Source organism: Siphateles boraxobius, unplaced genomic scaffold (genome assembly GCF_051911475.1).
Source record: "Siphateles boraxobius isolate OS27281-9 unplaced genomic scaffold, OSU_SipBor_1 12, whole genome shotgun sequence".
NCBI classification, from domain to species: domain Eukaryota; kingdom Metazoa; phylum Chordata; class Actinopteri; order Cypriniformes; family Leuciscidae; genus Siphateles; species Siphateles boraxobius.
The window spans coordinates 19,219,431-19,245,527 of NW_027508722.1; the positions used below are offsets into that span (position 1 = coordinate 19,219,431).

Genomic DNA, 26,097 nt, shown 5'->3' on the forward strand with positions numbered 1-26,097 from the left:
CAATTTTCTGACAGTACTTTATTAAGAATAGTATTTACTTAAATGTACATATTCCAAAACAATATCAAGTAATATGTTTAAACAAAAACATGAAAAAACAAAACTGTTCAATTTTCCACTCCCAACTATGACAGGACTGTTCCAAAATGAATTACCACTAACTACTACTGAACATTTATCTTTTTATCATAAAAGTACAAATATAACAAAAAGGGGCAACACATTATAGAAACAGGACCAGAGGTAAGTCTGGTTGTGTGTCGAGGCTGGTGTCAAATCAGCAGTCATCTAATTATAATTAACTATCATTTTTATATCTGCAATTTACAAAGGTATCTAAAGGCCCTGATAATCCATGACTTGCTGACCTTGTTTCGGAGACAAATAGCATGGTAACATGGAGTTGTGGGGACAAATGTTGTCTCACAGTGGTGCACACTGTAGAAAGTCTTTGTTGTAATAGATGAGCATGAATCTCTACTCCATCTTGTGGCATTTCCAAATTTTGGCAATGTTGATTGACTGGTCCAGTCAAGCACTGTATAAAGGATTTCAAAGGCCATCTATGTGACTGATAAGCAGTACAACAGACCACTCTGAGCAGTTCGGTTACGCAACATATCCGCCTGCCCGATGGTTCTTTATTAGTCATTCTTTTGTGGATTTATTTGTAAATCCTTTAAGTTACAGTAAATATTTGTTGTGTATTCCCATTCTTTCTATCTTTTATCAAAGAAAGAGAATTAGGAACACATCACATTAGGAAAAAAATAAAGAAAAAAATAATCTATACCACCTGGGGCAGAGTAAGTGGTATTCATAGATGCACAACCTCCCTCCTGTTTTTCTTCTTCTATGGGTTTAGTATTGTGTGTTCGTCCATGTTTAAACTGACTTGCCGTGGAGAGAAACAGCCCCAGATCTGAACCTAACCTCTGAACGGTCTGACAGTTTCTGAAGGAAAATGATTCTTGTGTCCAACTAAACGGCTGCCCAGGTGAATCTAGTCTCCTCCAATAGGCTCTCCATCCCAGCAGGGTCACCAACACTCAATGGGCAATCAAATAAAAAGGCAAAACATCTTCTTCATCCATCACAACCGAAAGTCCCGTGTGAAAATGACATTTCTCAGGGCCTGTGAAGGAAACATGAGATACATCACTTAATACACATGGGAACTTACAGAACAGCTTTGAAACCAATACTATAGACTATGAAGCAAACGAATCAGTATTTACACAAAATATACATTAAAAACTCAACAAAAAAAGCCATTGATTGCAGATGTTATTGTGTCATATTTTTATTCATAAAAAAATTGTAGATTTATTTAATGATTTTATACATTCCATACTCATAAAAAGTTACATAGAGCATGGGGTTTAAACTTTAAAATAACCATAAAATAACTGTTTTCTATATAAAAAATAAGTTTGTTTTTGTATAAAAAGTTTTTTAGGGCTGCCAAAGTTAATGTAACTAACAACAAAGTAATGTAACTAATATATTTTTTGTATTAATAACGCTATTTTATGTAATACATTTACAGAATTTATGCTAGTATTACTACATCTTTCTGTTCTCTGTAAAACATTATTTTGAATATTATAAATAATGCTAACCAAATATATTCAATTAATTTAACAAAACACATATTTTTATATTATATATATATATATACAGTGTATATATACAACTTTTTCACCAGTGTTGTTTTTGTTTACTTAAACTATTCAAATAGTTTTGGTTAATTAAAATAAAGCTGAAATATAAATATTTCATGAAAAACTCTTGGCAACTACTGTAACTGAAAAAAGTTTAATGAAAAAAAAACCCTTAATGACAAAAGCAAATAGCAAAATAACTAAAAGTAATATTAGAATGAAAACTAAAAACATAAAATAAAAGATAATTCCAAAAATTAATAAATACCACAATGAGTATATAGATAATACTAAAATAAACAACACTGTTTCTCTCCTGGTACAGAAAAAGGGGATAAGAACAGAAAATGCTTTCTAACACCCCCTGGTGGTTGGTTACATGTTAATTTAGAGGCAAGAGTAGTAGGCTATATAAAAAAATCATACCGTTTCAGCACTAATGTATGATTATTATCGTACCACATGAGTATAAAAATACCCAAAATAAAATGCACTTACAAACTCACACTCACCTTTGTGTGTCCCAGTTTGTCCCATTATGTGTCTGGCTGCCAAGCAACAGTTTCCTGCCCTCCTCGTAGTCATCCTGATCCACACTGACAAGAAGCCGGACCCCCTCCTGTCCCGCTGCCCTTTTCAAAGAATCTGTGATGAAGACGCCTTTCAGCGCCTCGAGCAGAGCCCCGCTCAGGTAGTCTGTCCAAAAAGCATCTAGGTTGGCAAGTTCTGAGAACTTGATATCACAGACAATAGAGCCCAGATCCCGTGCGCGGAGCAGCAGGTTCGCTCGGCTGAACAGTTCAAACTGCCTCTCCAGCGGCTGCTGCTTGTCTGAAGAAACTCCTCCACGAAGGGCCGTCTCATGCTCCGAATACTCCGCACGCACGCGTAGTCGGATATCTGGGAGCGTAAGAGCGTGGGAGACAGAGAAAGAGAGGAGGGTGGGATGAAGGATGGCATGCAAAGGGACAAAGAAGTTGGAATTGGGAAGATTTGTTTTGAAATGGAAGGGTTTTTTGCAGCAAGGATAGAGAGAAATAAGAAAAACAGCAGCGGAGGTAAGGGGGAGAATATGAGAAATGAAGCAGATCAGTGGGGGGGTCAAAAGGAGGGCAGAAATACAGTTATAATGAGACTTGATATTCAGTTTATTTGTTTATACCAAAACAAATTGGTATAAAAATAACAAAAAATTGAAATGATTCACACATATTTGCTTTAAGCAAGTTCCTTTGCCTTTTTAAATTTTGAACTGTTACGGACAGTGTATTAAACCAGAATGCACAAAATTCGAACTCCTTGTGATACGGCATCAGCTCCAAGATTTACTTGATAATGGAGGCCAACATCTTCAAAATGTTTAACATTGAGATTTCGGAGTCGATTGACCCAGATTCTTCACTTGTAGTCATTAAGGCTTTTGAAACCTGCAGGCTAGTTCAGGATTTGCACTTTAGGAGGGGGAGAACTAGATCAATTCATCATGAGGTGGCACTCAAATTATTTGCTGGCACACAGGGACTTGGAAACACATTGGTAAAGTCCAACATGTCTACTGAACATAGTACTTGTATATTTTCGGGTCGCAGATATGTGAGGGAGTTATGAAAGCACATTAGCTGAGGCCGTTCAGGAAGTTCAGGTGGACTGAAAGCACCTCAAGCTAAATCCAGAGATAGGCTCACATTCGAAGTTTCAGTCGACAGATCTGGTGATATTTATACTTTGATATGTGCATTTGAATTCTGTAGGGGCCATAATTGATAGGCAGAATGATACAGGTTGGCTTTACCAAACAGTGGAGGTAGAACTGATGTCATGCAACAGCACAGGGAACAGACGGCAAAATACGATTGGAGTATACATACTGAACCAGAGCTTCGCAGTGATGTCATTTCCTTTCATGTCATTAGCTCAGAGGTCAGAGGAGGAAGTGGACCCATCAATCTTCAGAACATTGCTGCAACACAAATCCAACCTTTCTACAACCAAAGCTCCACCAGAAACTCCACCCTTTTGCATGTTGGGACGTTTACAAAGCAACATTGAATATGAAATATAAAACCATCCAGTAATGTAGGGAGTAAGCGATGACATTCAATTTATTCATTAGTGCAAATGAATAAAACATTGTCCAAATGCTTGAATATACTGTATTTATGAAGTAATTATGAACAGTAGCACTTTAGGAATGATAACTTTGCCCTGGTGTCATTCATAAATTGACTGGAGCTAAATATCCAGACATACACATTACCTTAATTCTCTAATCAATGCAGGTACAATAAAGGGCTTAGCTAGTAAATATAATTAAACTACCCTTTTGGGTCAGAAAGACTTTTTTTTTTTTTACAAGATTTGGTAACACTATTTTACAGTGACTTAGTTACACATTACTACAAGTACTTACAGTAATAAGTTTATTAATATTACCCAGTACTTATTTGAGTAAGTACAATGTAACTGTGTCACCTTATAAAATGCAACCCAAGATTTATTTATTTTTTATGCAAGTGAGACAAGGATTAATATGAAAGACAGCGTAATTCTATGCGTGTGTACTAATGCTTTGGCAATGTAATGCTTTATTTTACCATGCCAATAAAGCTTCTTTTGATCATTATAATTACAAATAAAAAAAACATTCACATAATGGCCCTAACTAAATTATACTGTTCAAAGATGATCCATTTCAGATGCAGGAAACTACTCCATGATCTTAGGTCTAACCAATTCAGATGTATTACTGACGCTACTAGTACTGTATGTTAAAGGGGTCCTGACATGACAAATCAAATTTATCTTGATCTTTTGTCATATATGAGCTCTTTGTACCATTACAACATCCTGCCAGTTTCATAGCTTAAAACATCCTCATTATAAACAAAGCATTTATTTCAAGCTCCAAAAATGACTCGTTTAGATATTGCGTGATCTGACGTCACAATATATTTGCATATGACTGCCGTCAAAGCAAGACATCGACGAATATTTATACATCATTTCACCATAGACCCCAGCCACTGATATTTTGAGTGTCATGTCGCGTCAAAAGCAAATAGAACCCATGATAATCACTGACACTCTCTACACTGGATACAGTGTAAAGATGTGCACTCGGTTTCTGACATACTTCACGCACTTGAGTCTGTCGAGAACAGGACAAATAGAAGAGTGAAGAAGTAGTTTGCTTTGACGCGTACAGTTTCAGCAGCTCGTTTACGTCTCTTTACAGACTTTAGAAGGATCCCTGCGTCGGACACAAGTGGATCGTTCATTTCAATGGTGTCCCGGATCGTGTCAGAGGATTATGTGTTTAAGACAGTGTAATGGAGAGCTCAAAAAGAAACTGAAGCAGACACCTGTATTGGGTGTGACAGCAGCTGCTTGGAAGTAAATGATTTCACAATGCTTTGTCTGTGAATTGACCGTTTTATATGGATAATGTTTTCAAAACACTTACATGCAACAGTGAGAGGGCGTTGATACAGTTTACTATGCAATGACGTTAGCCAATCAGAACAGTGGCCTTTACTGACAAGCCTTAAAGGAGTTGCCCCTTAAAAACTGGCAAAGGGTCAGAACGAAAATAGAAAATAATAGTTTTTCCATATAATGTTTTTTTTTGTGCAAAAAAACTTTACTAACATTATAAGTAAACAAAAAAATCCATGTCATGACCCCTTTAAAACAAGGATGCAAATTTAGATTAAAATTTTGTGGCGCATTACCGTACAGGAACAACATTACTTACTGTGTGTCAAGTTTAAAAGATCATGGTGATCATCATCCTCTCCAGAATGTTCCCAAAAATTATTTGTAATGCAGGTTGGAAAGCAGACTCGAAACACAAAACTTCTTTAACATTTTTTTAAACACAGCACATATTTACAGAGCACTTTTAGTTCCATTAACAAACATTATCAGAGCTCGTCACATACACTAATACAGGACAATGGTTTTTCTCTGCTTTCAGCTTCAGTAAACAGAAGGTATCAATAATAAGCAGCACAGTGGAGGTTTTTTTGTTAATATATGTAATGCGTCCACTGTAGGCATTATGATTTTTGTGCATCCCAGAGCATTAAAAAAAAGAGAGTAATAAATAAATAAATAACATGAATTCACAAATATTTAGATATTTTGTAAATTTCTTCAAAATAAACAAACAATAACTAACTATTATTGCTAAAAAATAAAAGTGCATCATTTTATGGGGTGTTGCTCCATGCGAAGAGCTTCCACACTTATTTCGATCCCTCTTTTCTGCTGAACAACAAACCAAGATGGAGGGAGAGAAACGAGGGCCAAAGGCTGACCGACTGCACACAAGTCAGGGTCAAGCTTTTCTTTAGACTTTTTTTTTCTTTCATTCTCTCCCTCTCTTGGTATGTGAGGATGGCCAGCTTGTTTTTGTTCCTGACACTTGTGTCAGTCTGTTTTTCAACTGTGGACATAGAGAAAGGAGAGGAAGAGAGAGAGAGAGAAACAAGCAGTTTTGGATGAACGTTGTTGCAATAGTATTGCTTTGTCTCATTTTTTGGTCAAGCAGGCAAAGTTCATATACATAATTTCTTGTTTGTGTGCGAGAAAGCAACACTTTCTAATTCACATGTAGACTGCAGGTTCAAACTTCTTGGGTCTAGAATGAGCTTATCAGGCTACTATTTTATTAACTTTACAACCAGTGTCTACTTCAATTCTACAAAATCAAAACACTGGCAAAATTTGATTAAATAAATTAAGGTACCGGTTAACTTTAATATTTAAAAACTTTAAACTTTTAAGTAAAGTTTTAATGCTGAAAACACATACAAAACACTGGTATGGGTCTAAACAAGAACTGTTGGGTCATTTTCCTCAGAACTGCTCCAACAAAGGTTCACAGAGGAGTTTTTTTGAGGACAAAACATCGCAAGACCGAGCTTTGCCGCTGAGTTTGGCCAACGACTGTAGATTGGCTTGTTTTTGAACATAGATTACACTGAAAACAGAGTAATTTCATGTCATGTAATGTTGGTGTAATATAGACAAATTAGCATGGACTACCAGAAATTTCCAAGGAATTTTTCATGAATTCTTTGAGTCAGTTCTGTGAAACACTGAGGCCAACAACCCCTCCAGAGAGGATTTTGTTCCTATTTTTTCCCAAATCTAGTTCATCGTTTAGCACATGTAACTGGGGAAGTGGACAGTAACAACAGAGTATTAGATTCACCCCTCCTCCTATACGAGTTAGGAAGGGGGTTCTTTACCTTAGGACACGGACCAGGCGCGTGAGTTAAAGCACACACATGTCTTGACTGTGTATGATCGGACAGAGCGGACAGCACACACTTGTTTTTGTTGTGAGCTCTGTCTCTTTCACTCTATCCATTCTCCTGCTTTTTCTACTCATTCTCGAGTCAACCTGCCAAGATCAAATGCGGAGTCAACACAGCAAACAGCATGTTCAGCTAGTTCAGGAGTAAAACAAAGGTGAAAGTTCAAAGGTCATTCATGGCATAGCAGAACTTGTTGTCTGAGATAATCTGAATAACAAGCATCTCCAGTGTGGATCTCATAGTCAATAGAGAGCATTCAAATTTACATGTAACCATTTGAGATTGAAGGTTGGTTTATGAAAATTTTATAGGTCAAAAAAGCTCACAGTGAGTTAATGTTTAAGGGAGAGGTAAGGTAAGTTAGGGCACAAAGGATTCTCACCTCACTAAACAAAAGGTCAGTGCAGAAAGTAGATTAGCTTTTGCTGCATCAAAGCTCAGTTACAGAGTGGAGAGGATCGATGCTTTAAATAAGAAGTGGAATGACAATAATCAGTGTTTTACTGGATAAGAGACACCAGGAAATACAGGCTGATGCAGCTCAGTCTCAGAGGCCCAATATTCAATAATCTCTTTAAAGACATTTCATTCAGGCACACCACAGGAGTTATTCACACGGAAAACTGCTTATCCAAAGGAAAAAGAAAAGGGACAGAAAAAGGGATAGAGAAGTTGATGAAAAATGCGATAGAAATAAAAGCAAAGAATGTGAGTGTACTTTTCTGTCTGAAAATCGAACCATGAAGGAAGCAGGGGGATTGAAGCAAGTCTAAAGCATAATTGAAACATTGTCTTTTTGTGCACACAAATGATCACAACTACAATAGACCTTAGTCAGGTTAGACAACATATTGAATTTTAGGTCGGATGAAAACAAGGCTGTGAGTTCTTTACAATGGCACGCGCTGTATAGGTCCTATATCATGAAGATTCACTACTCAACTTTTGAAACTGTTATTTGTAGTTTTTGTCTACGGAGGTTTTTTTCCCAAATGATGTTTCATCAGCTGAAAAAAAGTTAAAAACAGTATAATCCATCATACTGCTAGTATGATGGGGGCGTGACGATAACCGCATCACCGCAATATCGCGTGAATGAGATGCCTATCGCGGTGTGAGGTCATCACCGCACTTTTTTTGTTCTGCTGAAAGTTTTCTGTACCTCTTCTTTACGTTGGGACACGTTCCTCTCTTTACTTTAGTTTAATGCAATACATGTTGTTTATTCCAAGCGCGCTGTATCTTTTTTTATTGGCAGGAGCGATGCTCAATTCACAAATGAATCACTGTTTTGAGTCGATTCTGTTTAAAGACTTCATCAAACAAGTTGACTGATCCGTCTAAATCGGTTCGCGAATCAGTTTGACTGATCTGTTCAGTTTCCTGCACGCACTGAATCTTCTGAAGCGATTTCAATTCACACTCGACTCGGAGTAACAGGAAGATTTAAAAACATCAAGAGCGTTGGATGAAGTGGCCGTGGACCTACAGTACAGTCTAGTGAAAGCAAATCTGCAAATGCATCATATTTTTGCCAACGATGAAGATCTTTATTAGTTGAACATCTTCGTAAGCTGTCTGTGAATGAATGATTCCACAGGACGAGACAATCGATTTCATTTCATTGATTCAGGTAATACATTTTACAACCAAACAGATTATTAAGCGATGATAGCGCTACTACAAAGTAGTATTATCCGTTTTTTGGACATATACATTCATTTATAGGCTACATTAAATAAGCTTGTCCACGGTTTATGAAATGAACCCCACCCGCGGTAATGTGTGTGTATATTGCGCAGTGGCGTGCGAACTCGACTTGAAAAATGCCTTTGCCTGCCTTAGACACTGTCAGTTAACCAGTTTAAACATGCTTGCAGAAATATACATTTGATTACATTTTGGAGAACAGACAGAAGAAGATTCGTCAATGTGCATTTGATCGTTGTTTGTGTTCAGATGTTCAGTAGTGGTCATGAGTGCGAGCAAACGTGAAGAGTTAACTCTTCTCTGTGTCAATGGTTCCCTTTACATGCCTTTGAATGCAAAACTCTGCAGAGTCAATTTATTTCGACATTGTCTAATAATCCAAATCTAGTTGTAGTTTTCCTTGTGGTTTGTTGTGGTTTTCCTGCCACGAAACCTGAAGACCGAAAAATAAAGCAGAAGGACTTGACGATTCACTTTAGCGGCCCAACAACCGAACACTTGTTCAGACTATTGCTCTTTTATTTTGCACTTTTTAAAAAAGGTTGTTTATGTTTAGCCTAATTTATAGTTAATTGTTTTATTTACAATTTAATATAAATGTTAATTTGCTGTTAATAATAAAGAAAACTGCTTTATAATGATTAAAAGGTTGTTTAAGTTTAGCATAATTCATAGTTCATTATTAATATTTACAATTAAATACAAATGTTAATTTGTTTATTTGTTAATACCCGCCAAAAGGCGATATTTGTTGCTTCTTCACCGTGGTAAGAAAAAATCCCATACCGTCACAGCCCTAATGCACTGTACTTCTCTCCCTCGCAGCCTCGTTTTTTATTCCTGTCAAAAGTTATAAGCGGCACTACCCTGACTAAGGTCTATAGGGTATAAAAATGCAATCAGTAACCAAATCTTTATTAGACAATTTTGTTTCTGAGAAAGGAATGTTAAAAAAGAAGCATGAAGTTCGCACACTTGAAAACAGCAGCGCCAACAAATTGTATTGATTGCACAACGTTTCGACCATCAGGTCTTCCTGGTCTTCATCAGGCACAATGAAGGGTTGAAGGATGAAGACCTGAAACATTGCGTGATCAATAAAATGTGTTGGAGTTGCTATTTTCAGTGTGTGGACTTCATGTTTCTTTTTTCCTTTATTGTTACTTTGTTGTCCTGCACCTGAGCCCAATTAGGGTGTTTTACACCTTTTTTTGTCATTTTTTATTCTTCAATGAATATGTTAACCATTAAGCAATCTTGTGCTGCACCAAATTACTGTTTTAAAGAGGTCTGCAATCTTCAAGTTTTGAATTGCTGAATACGGATGCAGGAGGAAAGATACTGATATGTGTGCGGGAAGCAGGAGAAAGAAATGACTCGTGAGCCTCCGCAATATATAATTATCTAATAATAACAGCATCTAGAGTCTGCAACTGGAGATCTGGAGAGTCGCGTGTGTGGAAATTGGGGTAAATAGTCTATAGACACTAAGACGAGACAGAATCTAAACAGACCGTGACTGAAAAATCCTACGGGCTTTTGCGGGCGGGACAAATCGTGAACGTTTCGGGCGGGAGCGGAATAAAATCTAACAAATTTTTGAAGGAATAATCCTTTGGGAGCGGGATAGAAAAATCCATCCCGTGCAGACCTCTACTGTATTACTTTTGATTGATAAGAGCAACTGCTAACTAGGATACTAAGTACATAACAGACTCTAATCAAAAACATTACAACTTTGGATGTGCTTGTTGCCTTTAGCAAAAGCTAAATACTTTGAGCAGAAGACATGAATATGCAAGGAAATAAGCAGGTTCAATTGAGGGTTTAAGAACCCCCCGCAGCGCACGTAATGAGGAAGGTTACCAGAGCCATGCAGTCTTTGTACAGGCAGATATAAAGGTTCAATAAGCAGCTGTAACAATAGAGTGAACCTGACCAGTACTGCGCATCTTGGTGCAATGAGGCAGACAAAGAACATGTCTAGAGCCTGACTCACAAACGTTTGAAAAAACAAGATGGCAACCTTATGCATGAATTAAGATATTTGAGTAAACGTAACATAACTCATCCACTTTTTTTTACTTTTATCCTTTTAAAATCAATGATCACAATAGATGAAATAATCTATTGAGTTTTAATAGAGTTCCCAGATTTTCATTTACGTTTTGAAAGTCTGAGGTTCAGTGTGTGGCTCATGCATCAGACATATATTTTGAAAGAATCCACACATTTAAAGAAGGTGAAAATCTGATTTCTGTCAAAAATCAACAACATACATTTATATTTTTAGTAACACCAGAAGATGCAATGTGAAGCCAAAGATGAAAAGTGTTGAAAGGAGGCAAAATCATGCAGATAAAATGATTAAAAGATATGTATCTGAACCGTTACAAAGAAAGAACTACCTATTATAGTGACAAAAATAAGTCATAAATCACTGCAAAATTGCCATTGAAACGATTATCTCTATTAAACGTCATCATGAGACATTCAGCTCCCACAAGGGCATTATACAGGAAAAGTTGTTGGGTTTTTAAAGCTTTACAGCAAATTGGAGCATGAGGTAAATTGGGGCCATTGGTATTTTGAAGATGGAATGTCCCAGAAAAACAGTCCTTGCAGAAAATAAATGCCTCACACAATGCCTTCTTTCCTAACAAATAGTTTGGTATTCCTTACCTACTGTGCCATTATTGCCACTCAATGTGCTCTGTTCTGAAGAGATTTTAGCAATGCCCTGATGGCAGGACAGCTCCCATCTAGCAAAAGCATAAAGAGGCTTTGGTGTGAGCAGCCTTTGAGTCCAGTCAGAATGAAACTCAAAGTGATAATAGTGCAGTGTGCAGGAAATTCATAAAGGGATGAATGGAGATGACATACGTTTAACATTGACCTATTGTGTGACGTTTTGACACTTTCATTCTGACAGCGTTAGAGATTCAGGCACTAATGAATGAATGAATGGTTAATTATAAACTGTTGAGGTGCACTCAGAAATTATCTGCTCTAAAGCGTTTTATAGATGTAAAATCAAACAAATGAGAGAGAAACGAAAAGGCAAAGAGATTCATGTATTCAATGAATGCTGGTAAGAGATTAAAATGTAAAAAAAAGTGCTCTTACCGCAGGTCACTTTGTTGGGTGTTGGTTGAAGCTGGATTACAGGCTTTCCCCCAGATTTTCTTCTCCAGTGGTGACCTCTACCTCGCTTCCGTCGGACAGGGGTGGTCGTCAGCGAAGAGCCTGCCCCTGACACAGGTATGACAACAGATTAATACACATGATAACTAGGGCTGGGTAGCCTTGGACCTGTAGCACAGAGCCCAAAACCCGTCGGGCCAGAAGCATCGCAGCACTTTACTAAAGCAGGGTGCACACTGTGCGATTTATTATAGTCCTTTACGATTGTTCCTTGTCAGACTGTACGAACATTATCCTCACTATAAGCCTACAAACTGTAAGGTCTCAGTTGTCATTGATGTCACACTGTACGACAGTCAAGAAGCGTTAAAAACGGACACGCAAGAAAATTCGTTCAGACTTTTAAATCATCAATCATTGACACGTATGTTCACAGTGAGCTGCATTACACGCGGGATTGAAATGGTGGCTAAAAAGAAGGGATGTGACGGTGAAGATATTTTCCCACCGGTTAATCGAAGTGTGAAACCACGATCAGCGGCGGGGGCTTTAAAATCGCTAATTTGAAAGCAAAACAAAAATGCGCACATCTGCTCAGTCATTCATAATGGTGCGGAGCAGAGCGAGCGTTTTCAAATAATTCCTACCATAGGAATGAACTGAGCGAGCGTTTTCAATTAATTCCTACTATAGGAATAAACTGAAAACGCTCGCTCTGTTCTGCACGCTCCGTGCCCTTGGACACGCACCATTATGAATGCCAGTGCGGCTGTGCGCATCCTAGTTAAATTAGAGCCAATTCGGGGGCGGATTGCTTGAATGGTAAGTTCATTAGTCTATTATTCTTAATGAAAAACACAACACAACGTTACAATGACAAATTAGCCTAAATACGCGATTTTACATATTGCTTTGACACCAAATATTCTACAATCATCTTATTAGTCAGCTCCTCACTCTCATGATAAATGAAATCTGACTCCTGTTGCTGATCTGTACTCTCGTTCGGCTCACAATTTATTAAGCAGATATGTACATTTTTTAATTGTAGTGTCTGTTCTCAAACTGAACTAAATAATTTTATATAAAAAAAAATCATATCGACGTGGGTGGCAGTGCCGTGGTGGGCAAGTGATGTAACCAGTGTTGCTTATAAACACCGGTAACACTGACTATCGTAGCAAACCTACTTCAAAGAAATCTCTAATGTTAATTTTGGCCATGGCTTTTCTTGAAAAACAAAGACAATTTGACGGTCATCGTAGGAGAAGTCTCACTGCAGGACTGTGAGTCAAAACTTATGACACTGCCAGAATTTTGTCGGAGATAAATTTTATCGCAACGATCATTAATCGGCTGTCGGTAAACATGTCAACTAATGATCAAAGACTTCAGATTTTAGCCTAGGATCAGAGGATTCTTTTAGGATTTGCAAAATGTGTCTCAGATGGACAAAATCACACAGTGTGTAAAGCGTACAAGTGCAAAACTAATCAGAAAGAAATCACAGGGAATTAGCGAGATGAGAAAACAAACATGATAAAAGTGATATTTTTGTTGTTTACTTAAAGATGTTAAACCAAAGCATCAATATTTTACAATAACAAGTGATACATTGATAGTAAATTAATTTGGGTCAAGATTCAACATTAGACACCAAATAAAGTGGTGTTATTTCACAAAAGAAAGTAGACACGTGTACTTATTCACATCTGTTTCTGTTTATGTGTAGTCAAAGTACAGTATGTTAACATCACATTTAGAAAGAATGATCATTTCTACAAAAATTTTCCATCAAAAATATGACCTGAGGAGCTTTAACACTCTCTCCAGTGACAGTCCCATTACAGTTATATTTTTAGTCAGAGAAACAGAGTTGCTTTATTTTATGACATATTTAGAGCTAAATATGGATATCAGACAGTCCGGTATAAAGACACAAGACCCCTGACAGATAAAATAAAATGAATACACAATTGTGATAGCCTATATGATTTGTCTGATTTCTTCAAACTGTCATATTTACAATGTTTACTATGATGGTTAGCGCGCATAGTCTTTTGCAGTGAGTTTTGGGCTAAAAAGATTTTAAAAAGTCTTTAATGCGGATGTTAGCTGGTATATGGAATCATCTGCGGCGCTGCAGTCTCCAGACTCAGATAAACTCCGCCTTTGTTCACAACCAGTCCTCAAGCCCGAGCTGGCCTGCTTTGGACCAAGGTATTCGGTGGGCCAAATAACACTGGCCGCTTGCCCCGATGAAGCCTGATCAAGCCCCGGACAGTGGAAACGTGATTGTGTCACAGTTCATGAATTCACTGTCTCTCTTTCTGCCCGTATGTCAGTGTGTGTGCATGTGTGTGATTGCCAATTACCTTAATTATCTGTGCCAGCTGCTATCTATCAGCCATGCCTATATATGTTCACTGTTTGGTGTCTTGTGTTGTCAGATCGTTGTGAGAGTTCCCGGTGTCCTGTCCTGACTCCTGTTCACCTTGCCTATGTTGGATTCTAGTTCCTGTTGTTCTGCCCTGGGATTACTGCTTCATGCTGGATTTCTCGTGGTGAATTCTCTCTTCACTTCTGACATCACCGATTGGGTTGCCTGTCGATGTCCCTGCGTCACTCAGAGCGACCATTCCTGCACCAGACTGTTTGGACTTTGCCCTACACTTCATTCACCAATAAACTGTTGTTACTTGCACCTTGTGTCCTCCGTTTAACATGACAGAATGATCTGACCAAAGTATGGACACAGCGAGTTCAACTAGACTGAGTGAATTTATTTAGTTAAGTATTGCACGCATGGATCAACAGGAAGAACATATTTCGAACACGGTTCATGCTGTGCAAGCTCTGGTGGCGCAGGTATCCGAGCTCACCCAACAGCTCCAACAACTGAAGAGTCTCGCTGCGCCACCCACACCGCCTTTTCGTCCCACTTCCATGGATCCGAATCATCAGCCAGAGCCACGTTCGCTTGCCCTGGAGAGTTATTTAGGTGAACCCAATTGTTGCAGAGCATTCTTAAAGTGTTCAATGTATTTTTCTCTGCAACCGCTGACTTTTAACAGCGAGCGTTCTAAAGTGGCTTTTGTGCTGACCGGACGAGTGGCAATCTGGGGAATGGCGGAACGGGAGAACCAAGATCTCTGCTGCGCCTCGTTCCAGGCACTCTCCGAAGAGATGAGGAGAGTCCTTGACCGTGCGGTGGCAGCTAGAGAGGCGGCCAGGCTACTTGCCGACAGCAAGGAGACCGACCGGTGTCGGATTATTCCATCGAGTTTCTGAACGAACTGGCACTGAGAGTGGATGCTCGGTTGAATCGGATGGAACAACATACATGCCCAATCAGACTAACTGGAGTCGTCGAGGTTCCACAGGCCAGCGGCGGGGACACAGTCAGCCCCGTTTTTGATCATGAGCCCAATCAGGTGGGTAGGGCTCGGCTTTCCCAGGAGGAGAGAGAGAGGCAGAGGTCCAAAGGACTATGCCTCTTTTGCGGAGGAGCGGGCCACTTCCTATACTCCAGCCCGGTAGTGAAGATGAGGCTACTATCGGGTGGGATCTCCGCTGAGAAGACCTCATCATCCACTCTCCTCCCCGTAAGACTGAGATGGGCAACCCAATCTCACAACTGTCGAGCCTTACTGGACTCAGGAGCAGAGGGTAATTTCATGGACCGGACCTTAGCTCACAAGTATCAGATTCCCATCACATCACTTGCTCACAAGATTTCTGTTAACGCTCTCAATGGACAAGAACTCCCTAACATTTCTCTCACCACACAAACCTATCAACCTCATCACATCAGATAATCACACAGAAACACTGTCATTTCTACTTTTGGACTCCCCGTTAGCACCCATAGTTCTCAGCCACCCATGGCTTGTACAACAAAATCCCAGGGTGGATTGGGGCCAAAATTCCATCTCCACTTGGAGTAATCAATGTTACGCATCTTGTTTAGTGTCTGCTTGTTCGTCTGGTTCTGTGTTTCAGGAGGAAGCAGTGAATGTCAAACATGCCCATTGAGTACCTCGACCTGAAGGAAGTCTTCAGTAAGTCCCGTGTTGCTTTTCTTCCTCCGTCCCTATGACTGTGCCATAGATTTACTGTCAGGTAAATCCCGCCTAAAGGCAAGTTATATTCGCTTTCTGCTCCAGAAAGGGAGGCCATGGAGAAATATTTCTGATTCTCTAGTAACGGGGTCATCCGTCCTTCCTCTTCTCCAGCGTGGGCAGGGTTCTTTTGTGTGGGGAAGAAGGATGGTTCTCTGCAACCGTGTATTGATTACTGGGGGTTGAACAACATCAAGGTAAAGAATACTTATCCTTTGCCGTTGATGTCTTCAGCCTTCGAGCAGTTGCAGGGAGCATCTGTCTTCACAAAATTGGATTTACGCAATGCTTATCATTTGGTCCGCATAAGGAAGGGGGATGTAAGGAACTCAGCTTTTTGGAAATATTAATAATCAATAATATCTTGTTATTATTAATTATAAATATTTGGGTCAGTTAATTGGATTAACTTGATGTGGCTGAATTAATATTACAATCAATTAATCAGTTCTTCCAACGAACTCTTTTGAATATTAATTTATTCTAAGAAAAGGGTATCTTCCATGGCCACAGAAGAATAATTATTTCTTCGCCTGTACAGTACTTTGAGCCAGTAGCAAAAACCGTGATCGTAAAGTGACTTGTATTGCAAACAAAACAGAACCAAATACATATTATGTACAAGTTTTATTAACTAAATATAGATATTTATATGAATATAAATAAACTAAACAACATACACACATGAATACATAAATAGGTTAGTGATAGGATGAAATTGGAAACCGGAAGAGGGTCTATGAGAAGAACCATCAGAATTTCATTTTCACATTTCATTGAATTGAATACTTGCATTTGCAATGGGAACAATTCTTGAAGTTGTTGAAAATTGAAGTCGTTGATGGTTCCGGCAGTGTCAAGTGGAAGTTAGTTGAGAGTTCTCTTTCTCCAGGAACGCATCGCTGGTTTGGTCAAGGCCTGGGACTCTGTTGAGGCCACGCCGAGCACCCAGGAGAAGTGAGGAAGTCGGAAGGATGGGTGATTGGAGTCGTTGTTGGTTGGAGTCTTTGTTCCAAAACTCTTGAGATTGTCCTTGGTTCTTTGTGAGAGAGTCATCTCTCTCCTGCCTGAGCCCATATCTGGTTGGAATCGAGGCCTGCTGGGCCCTGGGGCCCCCGTGGAGGGGGAGGGGGTTCCCAAGTATCACCAGAACAGTGTTGCGGCTGGATGAAAGAACTAAGAGAGGGAGGTCACATGTGGACTGTCTCTAATAAGGCCTGGAAAAGATCCTCCCCTAAGGGTTGAACTCGACCAATCAGAAAGGTGACATGTCTGAGAGGGAAAGTGGCTCTTAGTTGATTTACGGATCTTTGTCCCTAGCATGATTATACCTTCATTAATGCTCAGATATCTATAACACATCCACACTGCATTCTAGAAGAAGGTGATGTACATCAAAGTGTGAGTCATTAAATGAGGATTAATTAGGTAGGAGGCATGATACAGGTGAGGTTACATTGATCGTTACTTGGTTGTATACCAGGATACATACCATAATATATACCTAATAGTACACGAGACAGTAAACCATTTACACTGTTTCTTTCACAGTTTTATGCATGTTCATTTATAGATCAGGTAGTCTATGATTAATGCAGCAAAGTCTGTTTTAAAGAGGGTTTCTGTTTCATAGTCTCTCTCTTGAGTATGTGGCCACATTCCTCGGAGGTCGTAAAATCTCCTTATCATGCCCTGTAACATGACACTGTTTCTGCGCTTGTGTTTGTTCATTTGGGCTGTGTTAGGAGTTTCATAAACCTTTGTATATAAAGAATAATTAGTATGTGTCTGATTGGTCCATACCCTACAGGGATGAATGGAAAACCACGTTTAACACCCCTAGGGGGCACTTTGAATATTTGGTCATGCCCTTAGGGCTGTTAGAGAATGGGCTTTTTGTCAAGGCGGAGAAATGCACTCTTCATGCACAGTCTGTTCCTTTCCTAGGGTACATCATCTCGTCTGAGGTAGTGCGTATGGATCCTGACAAGGTTAAGGTTGTAGTAGATTGGCCAAGTCCAGATTCCCGTAAGGCCCTACAGGGGTTTCTGGGGTTCGCCAATTTCTATCGGCATTTTATTAGCAACTTCAGCCAACTAGCCGCTCATCTGACCGCCTTGACCTCCCCCAGAAAGTCGTTCAGGTGGTACGATACAGCCAAAGCTGTATTCGCCAATCTGAAAAGCCGCTTCGTTTCGGCTCCCATCCTGATAGCCCCTGATCCTTCACATCAGTTCGTGCTTGAGGTCGACGCGTCAGAGGTGGGGGTAGGTGCGGTTCTTTCCCAATGCTCTTCCACAGACGACAAGATGCATCTTTGCACGTTTTTTGTACCACCAATTATCACCCGCCTAAAGTAACTATGACATTGGAGTTGTTACCAGTCAAGTTAGCGTTGGAGGAATGGCGTCATTGGTTAGAAGGCTCGGGGATACCTTTTATCTTTTGGACCGATCACAAGAACCTGGAATATATTAGATCCGCCAAAAGACAACTCCAGGCAGGCTCGCTGGGCACTTTTTTTCGGTCGTTTTGACTTTTCTCTATTGTACCGCCAAGGTTCCTAGAACATCAAACCCAATTCCTTATCTCGTATTTTTGATCAATCCGAACGCCCGTCTACTCCCGAGTGCATTTTACCCGAGTCGGTTGTTTGTGCCAGAGGGATTACGGTCCGACGTTATTCGATGAGGTCATTGTTCCAACGTGGTGTCATCCAGGGGTAAACCGCACCAGCTTTTTGGTTAAGCAACGATTCTGGTGGCCATTAATGGCCTGTGACATTCGCAGTTTTGTCTTGGCTTGCTCTGTTTGTGGCACTGGTAAGACTTCCAATCGACCCCCTGATGGGTTACTCCAACCGCTGTCGGTCAACTTCGAGACCCTGGTTCCACATAGCGCTAGATTTTATCACCGCCCTCCCAAGGCAAGACTGTCGTTTTGACCGTAGTGGACCGGTTCTCGAGGGCGGCTCATTTTCTTCCCTTGCCTAAATTACCGTCCGCCAAGAAGACAGCGGTGACTGTCGTATATCATGTCTTTCGCTTACATGGCCTCCCAATGGACGTGGTTACCGACAGGGGGCCCCAGTTTGTGTCCTAATTTTGGCAGGAGTTTTGTAAATTACTGGGGGCGAGTTTCAGTCTGTCTTCAGGGTTTCATCCCCAAAGCAATGGCCAAACCGAGAGAGCCAACCAAGATTTGGAGAGCGTGTTGCGATGTTTGGTATCCAAGAATCCTTCCTCATGGAGTCAGCAACTCTCAATGGTGGAGTACGCCCATAACTCGTAACCGGTGTTATCCACGGGCCTCTCTCCGTTTGAGTGTAGCTTAGGTTACCAGTCACCAATTTTTCCAAGTCTGGAACCGAAATCGCCCCACGCCTTCGTACAGAGGTGTCGTCACACTTGGAATAGAGCCCGTGAGACTCTTCTCCAAGTGGGGGCACGCACCAAGGCTAAGGCCGATTGCCACCGGTCGAAGCCTCCCGTGTACGTCGTTGGTCAAAAAGTGTGGCTTTCTACCAAGAACATTCCGCTTCGCTCCGTGTCTAAAAAGCTAGCTCCCAAATTCATTGGCCCGTTCGCGGTCACCAAAGTCCGACTCAAACTCCCTCCTGCATACAGGAGAATTCATCCAGTCTTTCATGTGTCTAAATTAAAGCCCGTTTTTCATTCACACATTGATCCGCCTTGGATTACTGCTCATCTGGAGGTTATTGCTTCATGCTGGATTTCTTGTGGATTCTCTCTTCACTTCTGACATCACTGGTTGGGTTGCCTGTCGACATCCCTGCGTCACTCAGAGCGACCATTCCTGCACCAGACTGTTTGGACTTTGACCTACACTTCATTCACCAATAAACTGTTGTTACTTGCACCTTGTATCCTCCATCATTTAACATGACAGATTAGCCCTTGCACGCACTAGCATGCCAGCTTTTGGCCCGACAGTGGAAACGTGGCTAATCACCTTTTGAAAGCAACTTGGTCCTTCAAATAATAACTGTATCGATTTACGTAGTTGCACCACCAGGCAGTGAGAAGTGACTTACAAAATGTATTTGTCATTGAAACATTCACTCAAGAGATTTGTTTAAAAACGCTGATTCATCTAGTAATGAAACAAGTGAAGTACTTATGAGTGAGACATTGAATCATTCATTCCAACAGTTTTGTTTTTTTAAATAATTCATTCAGATTATTAACTTTTAAATAGACTGCAGCATTTAACATTTTATGAGAACCTCTAATAAATTACATTTTATTTTGTTTAGCTGACCGTTCCATGGGAGAATCGTGATCTCGGTTTGAAACAAACAAAAAAATCGTGATTCTCAATTTATCCAGAATTGTGTAGCTCTACAGCATGGTAAATTCAATTAATTTCACTCAATCAGTTCAAACTAGAATTGTCAAAAGTACCTGTACTTTGGTACCAGGTCGGTACTGAAATTTTAAAAATGTGACGATACCAGCATTTCTGCAGTACCGAGCAGGCGAGCACCAGATATATTTGGTACCCGCTGGTAAGCGGCTGCTTTTAAACGCTCCCGTGTGTATCTGTGCAAGTGGTCTGTGAAGAGCGCCAAAGGTTTCTATTTACAATGTGTTTTTGCAGCAATGATCATTGAAGCCAATCACAAACATATTGATTGAGTGTGTGAATGCAATGGCCAATAAGAGATTAATTTATTGTACAGTGTATACAGCTTTTCTTGAGTTTTTTAGCAGGAGTGTAGATCTCAGTGAGCAGGCACTGAATGTAACCAAGTGATTGACAGCTTCAGTGATTATATAATATGGCATTTATTAACAATGACAATCATAGCAACAGACAAAATGAAACAATCTGATACTGCAAGTAAAAATAGATGTTCATTAAGTCTTAGAATGTAAATGCAAACTAATAAACCTGTCTCTTGTTCTATGTAAGGTGTTTGTTCGTTTTATTAATAATTTTCACTTGATCTTTTTATTTAAAAAAAGCCTTAAAATGCAATTTTATATTCAAAAATTATTAAAAACTGCAACAGCGTTCATATACATTTTCTATGAAGAGTACAAATGTGAACAGCTGTGCATTTATTTGTGCATTAAATTATAGCTGTCAAAGGATATATATGTATTTGTGTAATTTACAGTGTGCTTATAAAACGTATAATTTGTGTTAGTTTTGTTGAGTGTAATGGTAAATTGCAGCGTGAATTTGTGGGAAGCTTTGATGCTTTTAACTCCATGAGAGCAAAACAAAACCCTTGTTGTGATGTCAGTCTCCCCTCTACCCCCTCAGCTCCTTAGCTTACCACACCCACTTTGAAGCATTTTTCAAAACTGTATTGAGGACTAACTGGTGCTGAAACAGGGGGATTCATGACCCTTTAAAGGGTTAGTTCACCCAAAAATTAAAATTCTGTCAATTTCTCACCCCCATGTTGTCCCCAACTCGTAAGACTTTTATTGGTTGCTATGCAACAACCACTTTGACGCTATAAAAAGTTAATAAAGAAATCATAAAACAAACCCATATGAATTGAGTGATTTAGTCCAAATTTTCTGAGGAGACACGGCCGCTTTATATAATGTACAGATTGAATTTAGACTTTTATTCAAATATAAACATTCATCAACGCACACATCAGTTGTGATCAACAGAAGCTCAAGTATGTTTGCTTGACGTGCAAGTACCAATGAGGTTCATTCTTGTTTGTAACGCACCATGTTGGAGCTTCTGCAAGAACCAATTAGGTACATTCTTTTGTTACACAGAACATTTGAGCTTCAACAAGAACCAATGAGGTTCATTCTTGTGTGTAACGCAGCATGTTTGAGCTTCTGCAAGAACCAATGAGGATCATTCTCATGTTACGCAGCATGTTTTTGAGCTAACGCAAGAAGTTTGTTTTCGCACGTCAAGCATGTTCGGTTGAGCTTCTGTTTATGTTAGCTGATCAATGTTTATATGTGAATAAAAGCCTAAATTCAATCTGTTCATCATATAAAGCGATCGTGTCTTTTTAGAAAATTTGGACTAAACCACTCAATTCATTTGGATTAGTTTTACAATCCCTTTACAAACTTTTTGAAGCGTCAAAGTTGTAGTTGCATAGCTGTCCATGGAGAGTACAGAACTGGCTCAGATTTTATTAAAAATATCTTCATTTGTGTTTCGAAGATGAACAAAAGTCTTACGGGTTTGGGACAACACGTGTCCCAATGATGACAGAATGATGACAGCATTTTTGGGTGAACTAACCCCTTAAAACTATACTAGTATATTGTTATAGTGATGCATATAAATGACAATGATTAAAGGTACAATATGCAGGAATTTCCGCCACCAGGGGTCGCTAACCTCTTACAATAACAAAGGCGTATAATGATGACGTATATTCCAGATTAAGCGCAAGTATGGATCTTGTCGTCAAGCTGATGGATCTTTTATGGATAAGTGAATACATTGATGTTTTTAACATGACTGTGATGTGAAGCAGGGCGCGATTGCTAGACGTATACCAGCGCCACACACAACGTGAGTCCCGCGGATATAAAAGAATAAGGACATTTCATTCTACCGAACTACACGCAAGTGCTGAATTAATACTCACACAGGTCAGTTTATTAGACGAATCAAACTTGAGGTAACGCAACGCTGTTTCACTTGCTCTAACAGTTACACTATCACACTAAACAGCATTTGAGTGTGTTGAATGTTGTTAGTTTGGTTGTTTGTTGGCTGTATGAGACTAGCAGTGGGCTATATCAACATTAGAATAACATACAGATCATTTTCTAACATTTCATCATGTTGAACTAAATAACATTGATTAGTTTTATGTACATTTGCTCACCTGTCTAATAAAGTACATGCAACACATCGCGTCTCTGTCAAGTCGAAGTTAGTCGCGGACGTGGAGCTCTCGGCATCTCGAAAGATTTTCGTTTTAGTCCTCTTTTCGTCTCAAAGTCTGCCTGCCTTGGTCCATAATGTTTAAACAAAACAACAACAGCGTAAGCGTCTCGCTAGGCATAACGGCAATAACCCGGTTGTCCACGTCTGTCGCCATGGTTACTAACGCAGTGCGAGCGCAAACCTGGCGGAAACCGAGGCTAACGCGGATATGACGCCATTGACTGGCGACTCCTCACCCCTGCTCACACGTCCCGTTTCCTTGGTTAAAATCGCAATTTTATCACGATTTACAAATAGTTGGAAACATTTGGGATATTGTAAGTAATCAACAAAACAAAATATATAACATTGCCCTAGTGGTTTTTTGATATTTTACTGCAAAAATCCTGCATATTGTACCTTTAAATATTATTCTTTAATGTTTTCATTTGGCTAAAGAAAATAATTTTGTAGAAAATATGCCTTTTAACTAGTGCTGCACGATTAATCATATCGCAATCGCGAGGTCAAGCCTATGAGATTAAATGATGCAAAATGCTGCGATTTTAGGAAATAAATAAATGCATGTGTGGACATCACCACACATGTCACATGGGGACAACACATTCTCTCTGAGAGCTGCTCTCTGTATGTTTACAGTATTAGGCGAGATCTTTTTTTTTTTCTTGAGAAAGATTAACATGCATCTACTGTTAGGCAACCTAATATTTATCTGCTTAACAAAATTCTGTTTAGTTACCAAATGTTTTGACAATCACAATACACTTACACCAAAATTGATCCACAGACTGAATTTAGACAAAGATGTTACATTCTGCTCAAATGTCCCTGCTTGTCTGGACAGAATGTTCAAAATATCTTATCTTCATGAGCATACAAATGTGCTTATTTATTGTTCTATTTATTTTATACTATTTTATGACAATAACAAGTTTCCAGTGATGCAAAGATGTCATTATTTAATTTTGTAAAAAATATTATTTTAACTTGAAAACACTGTGCATTTAGTTATTGTTGCAGGTTTGAGTTGAGAAATACACATTTCAGCATTATCACTAATATGTGTGTGCATTTTCCTTGAGAACCAAGCAAGTTGACTCATGAAACCATTTGTTTACTATATCGCAATATTGACCTCAATAATCGCAATATGACATTTTCCCCAAATCGTGCAGCCCTATTTTAACTTGATTCAACTTTTTTAATCAACTTGCCAACAACAGCTGTTTTATTATATATATAATATTAGACTAGCAAAAAGGCTGAAAAACAGAGACAAAATCTTTCAACAAACTTTAATAAATTAATGTGCTGCAATTTCTGCTCACCTGCTCTCCACTGGTGGTCTTGTGTGTTTTCAAAGGATGGTATATCTGTGTTTGGGCTGATTTGTGTGTCCCGTCTGGTATCCACCTCTGGGTAGTCTATCTTCTCTCGCTCTGGAGACACTAACAGCGCAGGTTACACATCAGTATCTGACCATAAATATTACTGTTTTACTACTACAGTATAATGTAGTTTTAAACCTGATACTCACCTGTTCTTCTCTTCTTTTGTGAGACAAAGGGCAAAACATCATGCCGTGTCAGAATCCGCAGCAACTGCAATAAAGGTCTGAGGTTTCCCTCGCTCAAGTACCCTCGCCTCTCCAACTCCAACAGCAGTTCAACGCCACTCTTGGGTCGGTGGCGACAGGCAATGGGGCACGGCTCATTCTGCGGCTGTATTTTTCGCCATGTATTCAGAAGTCGGGGACATGGAGAATTACCCTCTGGAGACCCATCAGGCCCTGGAGGTAAATCTTCGGTCCATCCCTCTGGGTCGAGGGGATGTTTTCCAGGATAGGTTTCATCAAGGAGAAAGGACAAAACCTCGACATCACTCTCTGTGAGTTGGGAGCCCACGATTTCAAAGATCTCATGGAGGGACAGCATCCCATAGTAACTCATGCACTCAGTCTCATCCCAGTACAGGGAATATCTTGTGCATTGCGCTGAAGCCATGACAAAATGTCTAAATGTGCCTGGTCAAGAAGAACACAAGAATAACAAGAGTGGGTTATTGTATAATTAAATGTTTAAAACACGCAAATAGACCGGATTTCAAAATTATAAAAGAGCGGTTAAACAATCTCGCTAAATATCACATATGTTGTGTTGGCCTACGAGCTAGCTTTCAGGATCGATTTTGGATTAAAATAACAGTTCTATTAAACATTCAAATACATTTTTTGTGTCTCCATTTGGTACAAAAACAACATAGAAAGATATTTACACGTTCGTCGTGGAAAAAGCGCTGTTATTTTGTTTCGAACAGCGTTTCTGTGGTGACCCGCCCTCAGTTAGTCCGTCCTCAGCCGTTCCAACCGCTGTCAAACGTTCCTCTCGTGCAACGTCACGTGTTCTTCTTATGTAACGTCACGTTTGAGATAAGAGAACAGAAGACCTAAAGCCGAAGTGATAAAAAAGACGTTTAGTTATGTTTAACTAAATCTACAAAACACCGTTCAATTCTATGAACGAATAATATGGTTGAGACTACGTTCAATTGTTTGTGTTTGCTTCGTCAGCTGACATTCCTGCAGCTGACTGACTTCCGCCTCTACTAGATTTTTCCTTGAACTGACCTGACATCACACTGCACCAAAAACACTCGATGTAAAATTAAACAAAACACACATGCGCGCACACGAAACATGTTACATACTACACACAGCCACATAAGTGCACTTTTTATCAACATCATCGTGTATTAGCGTTCGGAACAAATTGTGTTTTCATTTTAAACAACAGGGTTTTCTCTATCAGTTTGTTTTGTTCATATTTTGCTGTTTGAATAAAACACGCATATTTTAGGTACGAAAAAATCTTACCTGTACCAAACTATTTATCTGGATTGTTATTATAAGTTACTCTTGCGCAAATACCCTTCAAATACCACCCACTACTTAACTGGAAAAACAACACTAGAGCGTCATACAGTTTTGTGGACTGATTCCCGCACAGTCGCAGATCGACATATGTGTATTTGGAGGAAATTCGCTCGCATATGTTTTGTAGATCGAGGCTTTAAGTCAACAAACCGTTCACGTGTCAGGTTTTTGAGATAGCATGCGCAGAATGTCGCCATATTGGGAAGGGAAAATTAGAAACACAAAAGAGAGTCGAAATTAAGCTCAGTTACAGTCCATGGGTTCCCTCTTTTTTTCTAGAAAAATAATTT

The 26,097-nt window shown here is 39.5% G+C and overlaps 1 protein-coding gene across 2 annotated transcripts; it reads right to left on the minus strand.

Annotated features, from left to right (window-relative positions):
- Window positions 1–2: 2 nt before the first annotated feature.
- dedd1 (death effector domain-containing 1) lies at window positions 3–25,886 on the minus strand. Of its 2 annotated transcripts, XM_077209990.1 has the most exons (7): window positions 25,748–25,886; window positions 25,150–25,320; window positions 24,413–24,898; window positions 24,204–24,323; window positions 11,825–11,950; window positions 2,177–2,564; window positions 3–1,135 (listed from the first exon to the last, which is right to left on the minus strand). In XM_077209990.1, exons 3-7 carry the CDS (start codon window positions 24,876–24,878, stop codon window positions 1,129–1,131), a joined length of 1,107 nt encoding a protein of 368 aa, XP_077066105.1. In that variant the 5' UTR covers window positions 24,879–24,898; window positions 25,150–25,320; window positions 25,748–25,886; the 3' UTR covers window positions 3–1,128. The 2 variants fall into 2 exon arrangements, with proteins under 2 accessions (XP_077066105.1, XP_077066113.1); XM_077209998.1 differs by lacking the exon at window positions 3–1,135 and having other exon boundaries at window positions 2,173–2,564.
- Window positions 25,887–26,097: the final 211 nt, after the last annotated feature.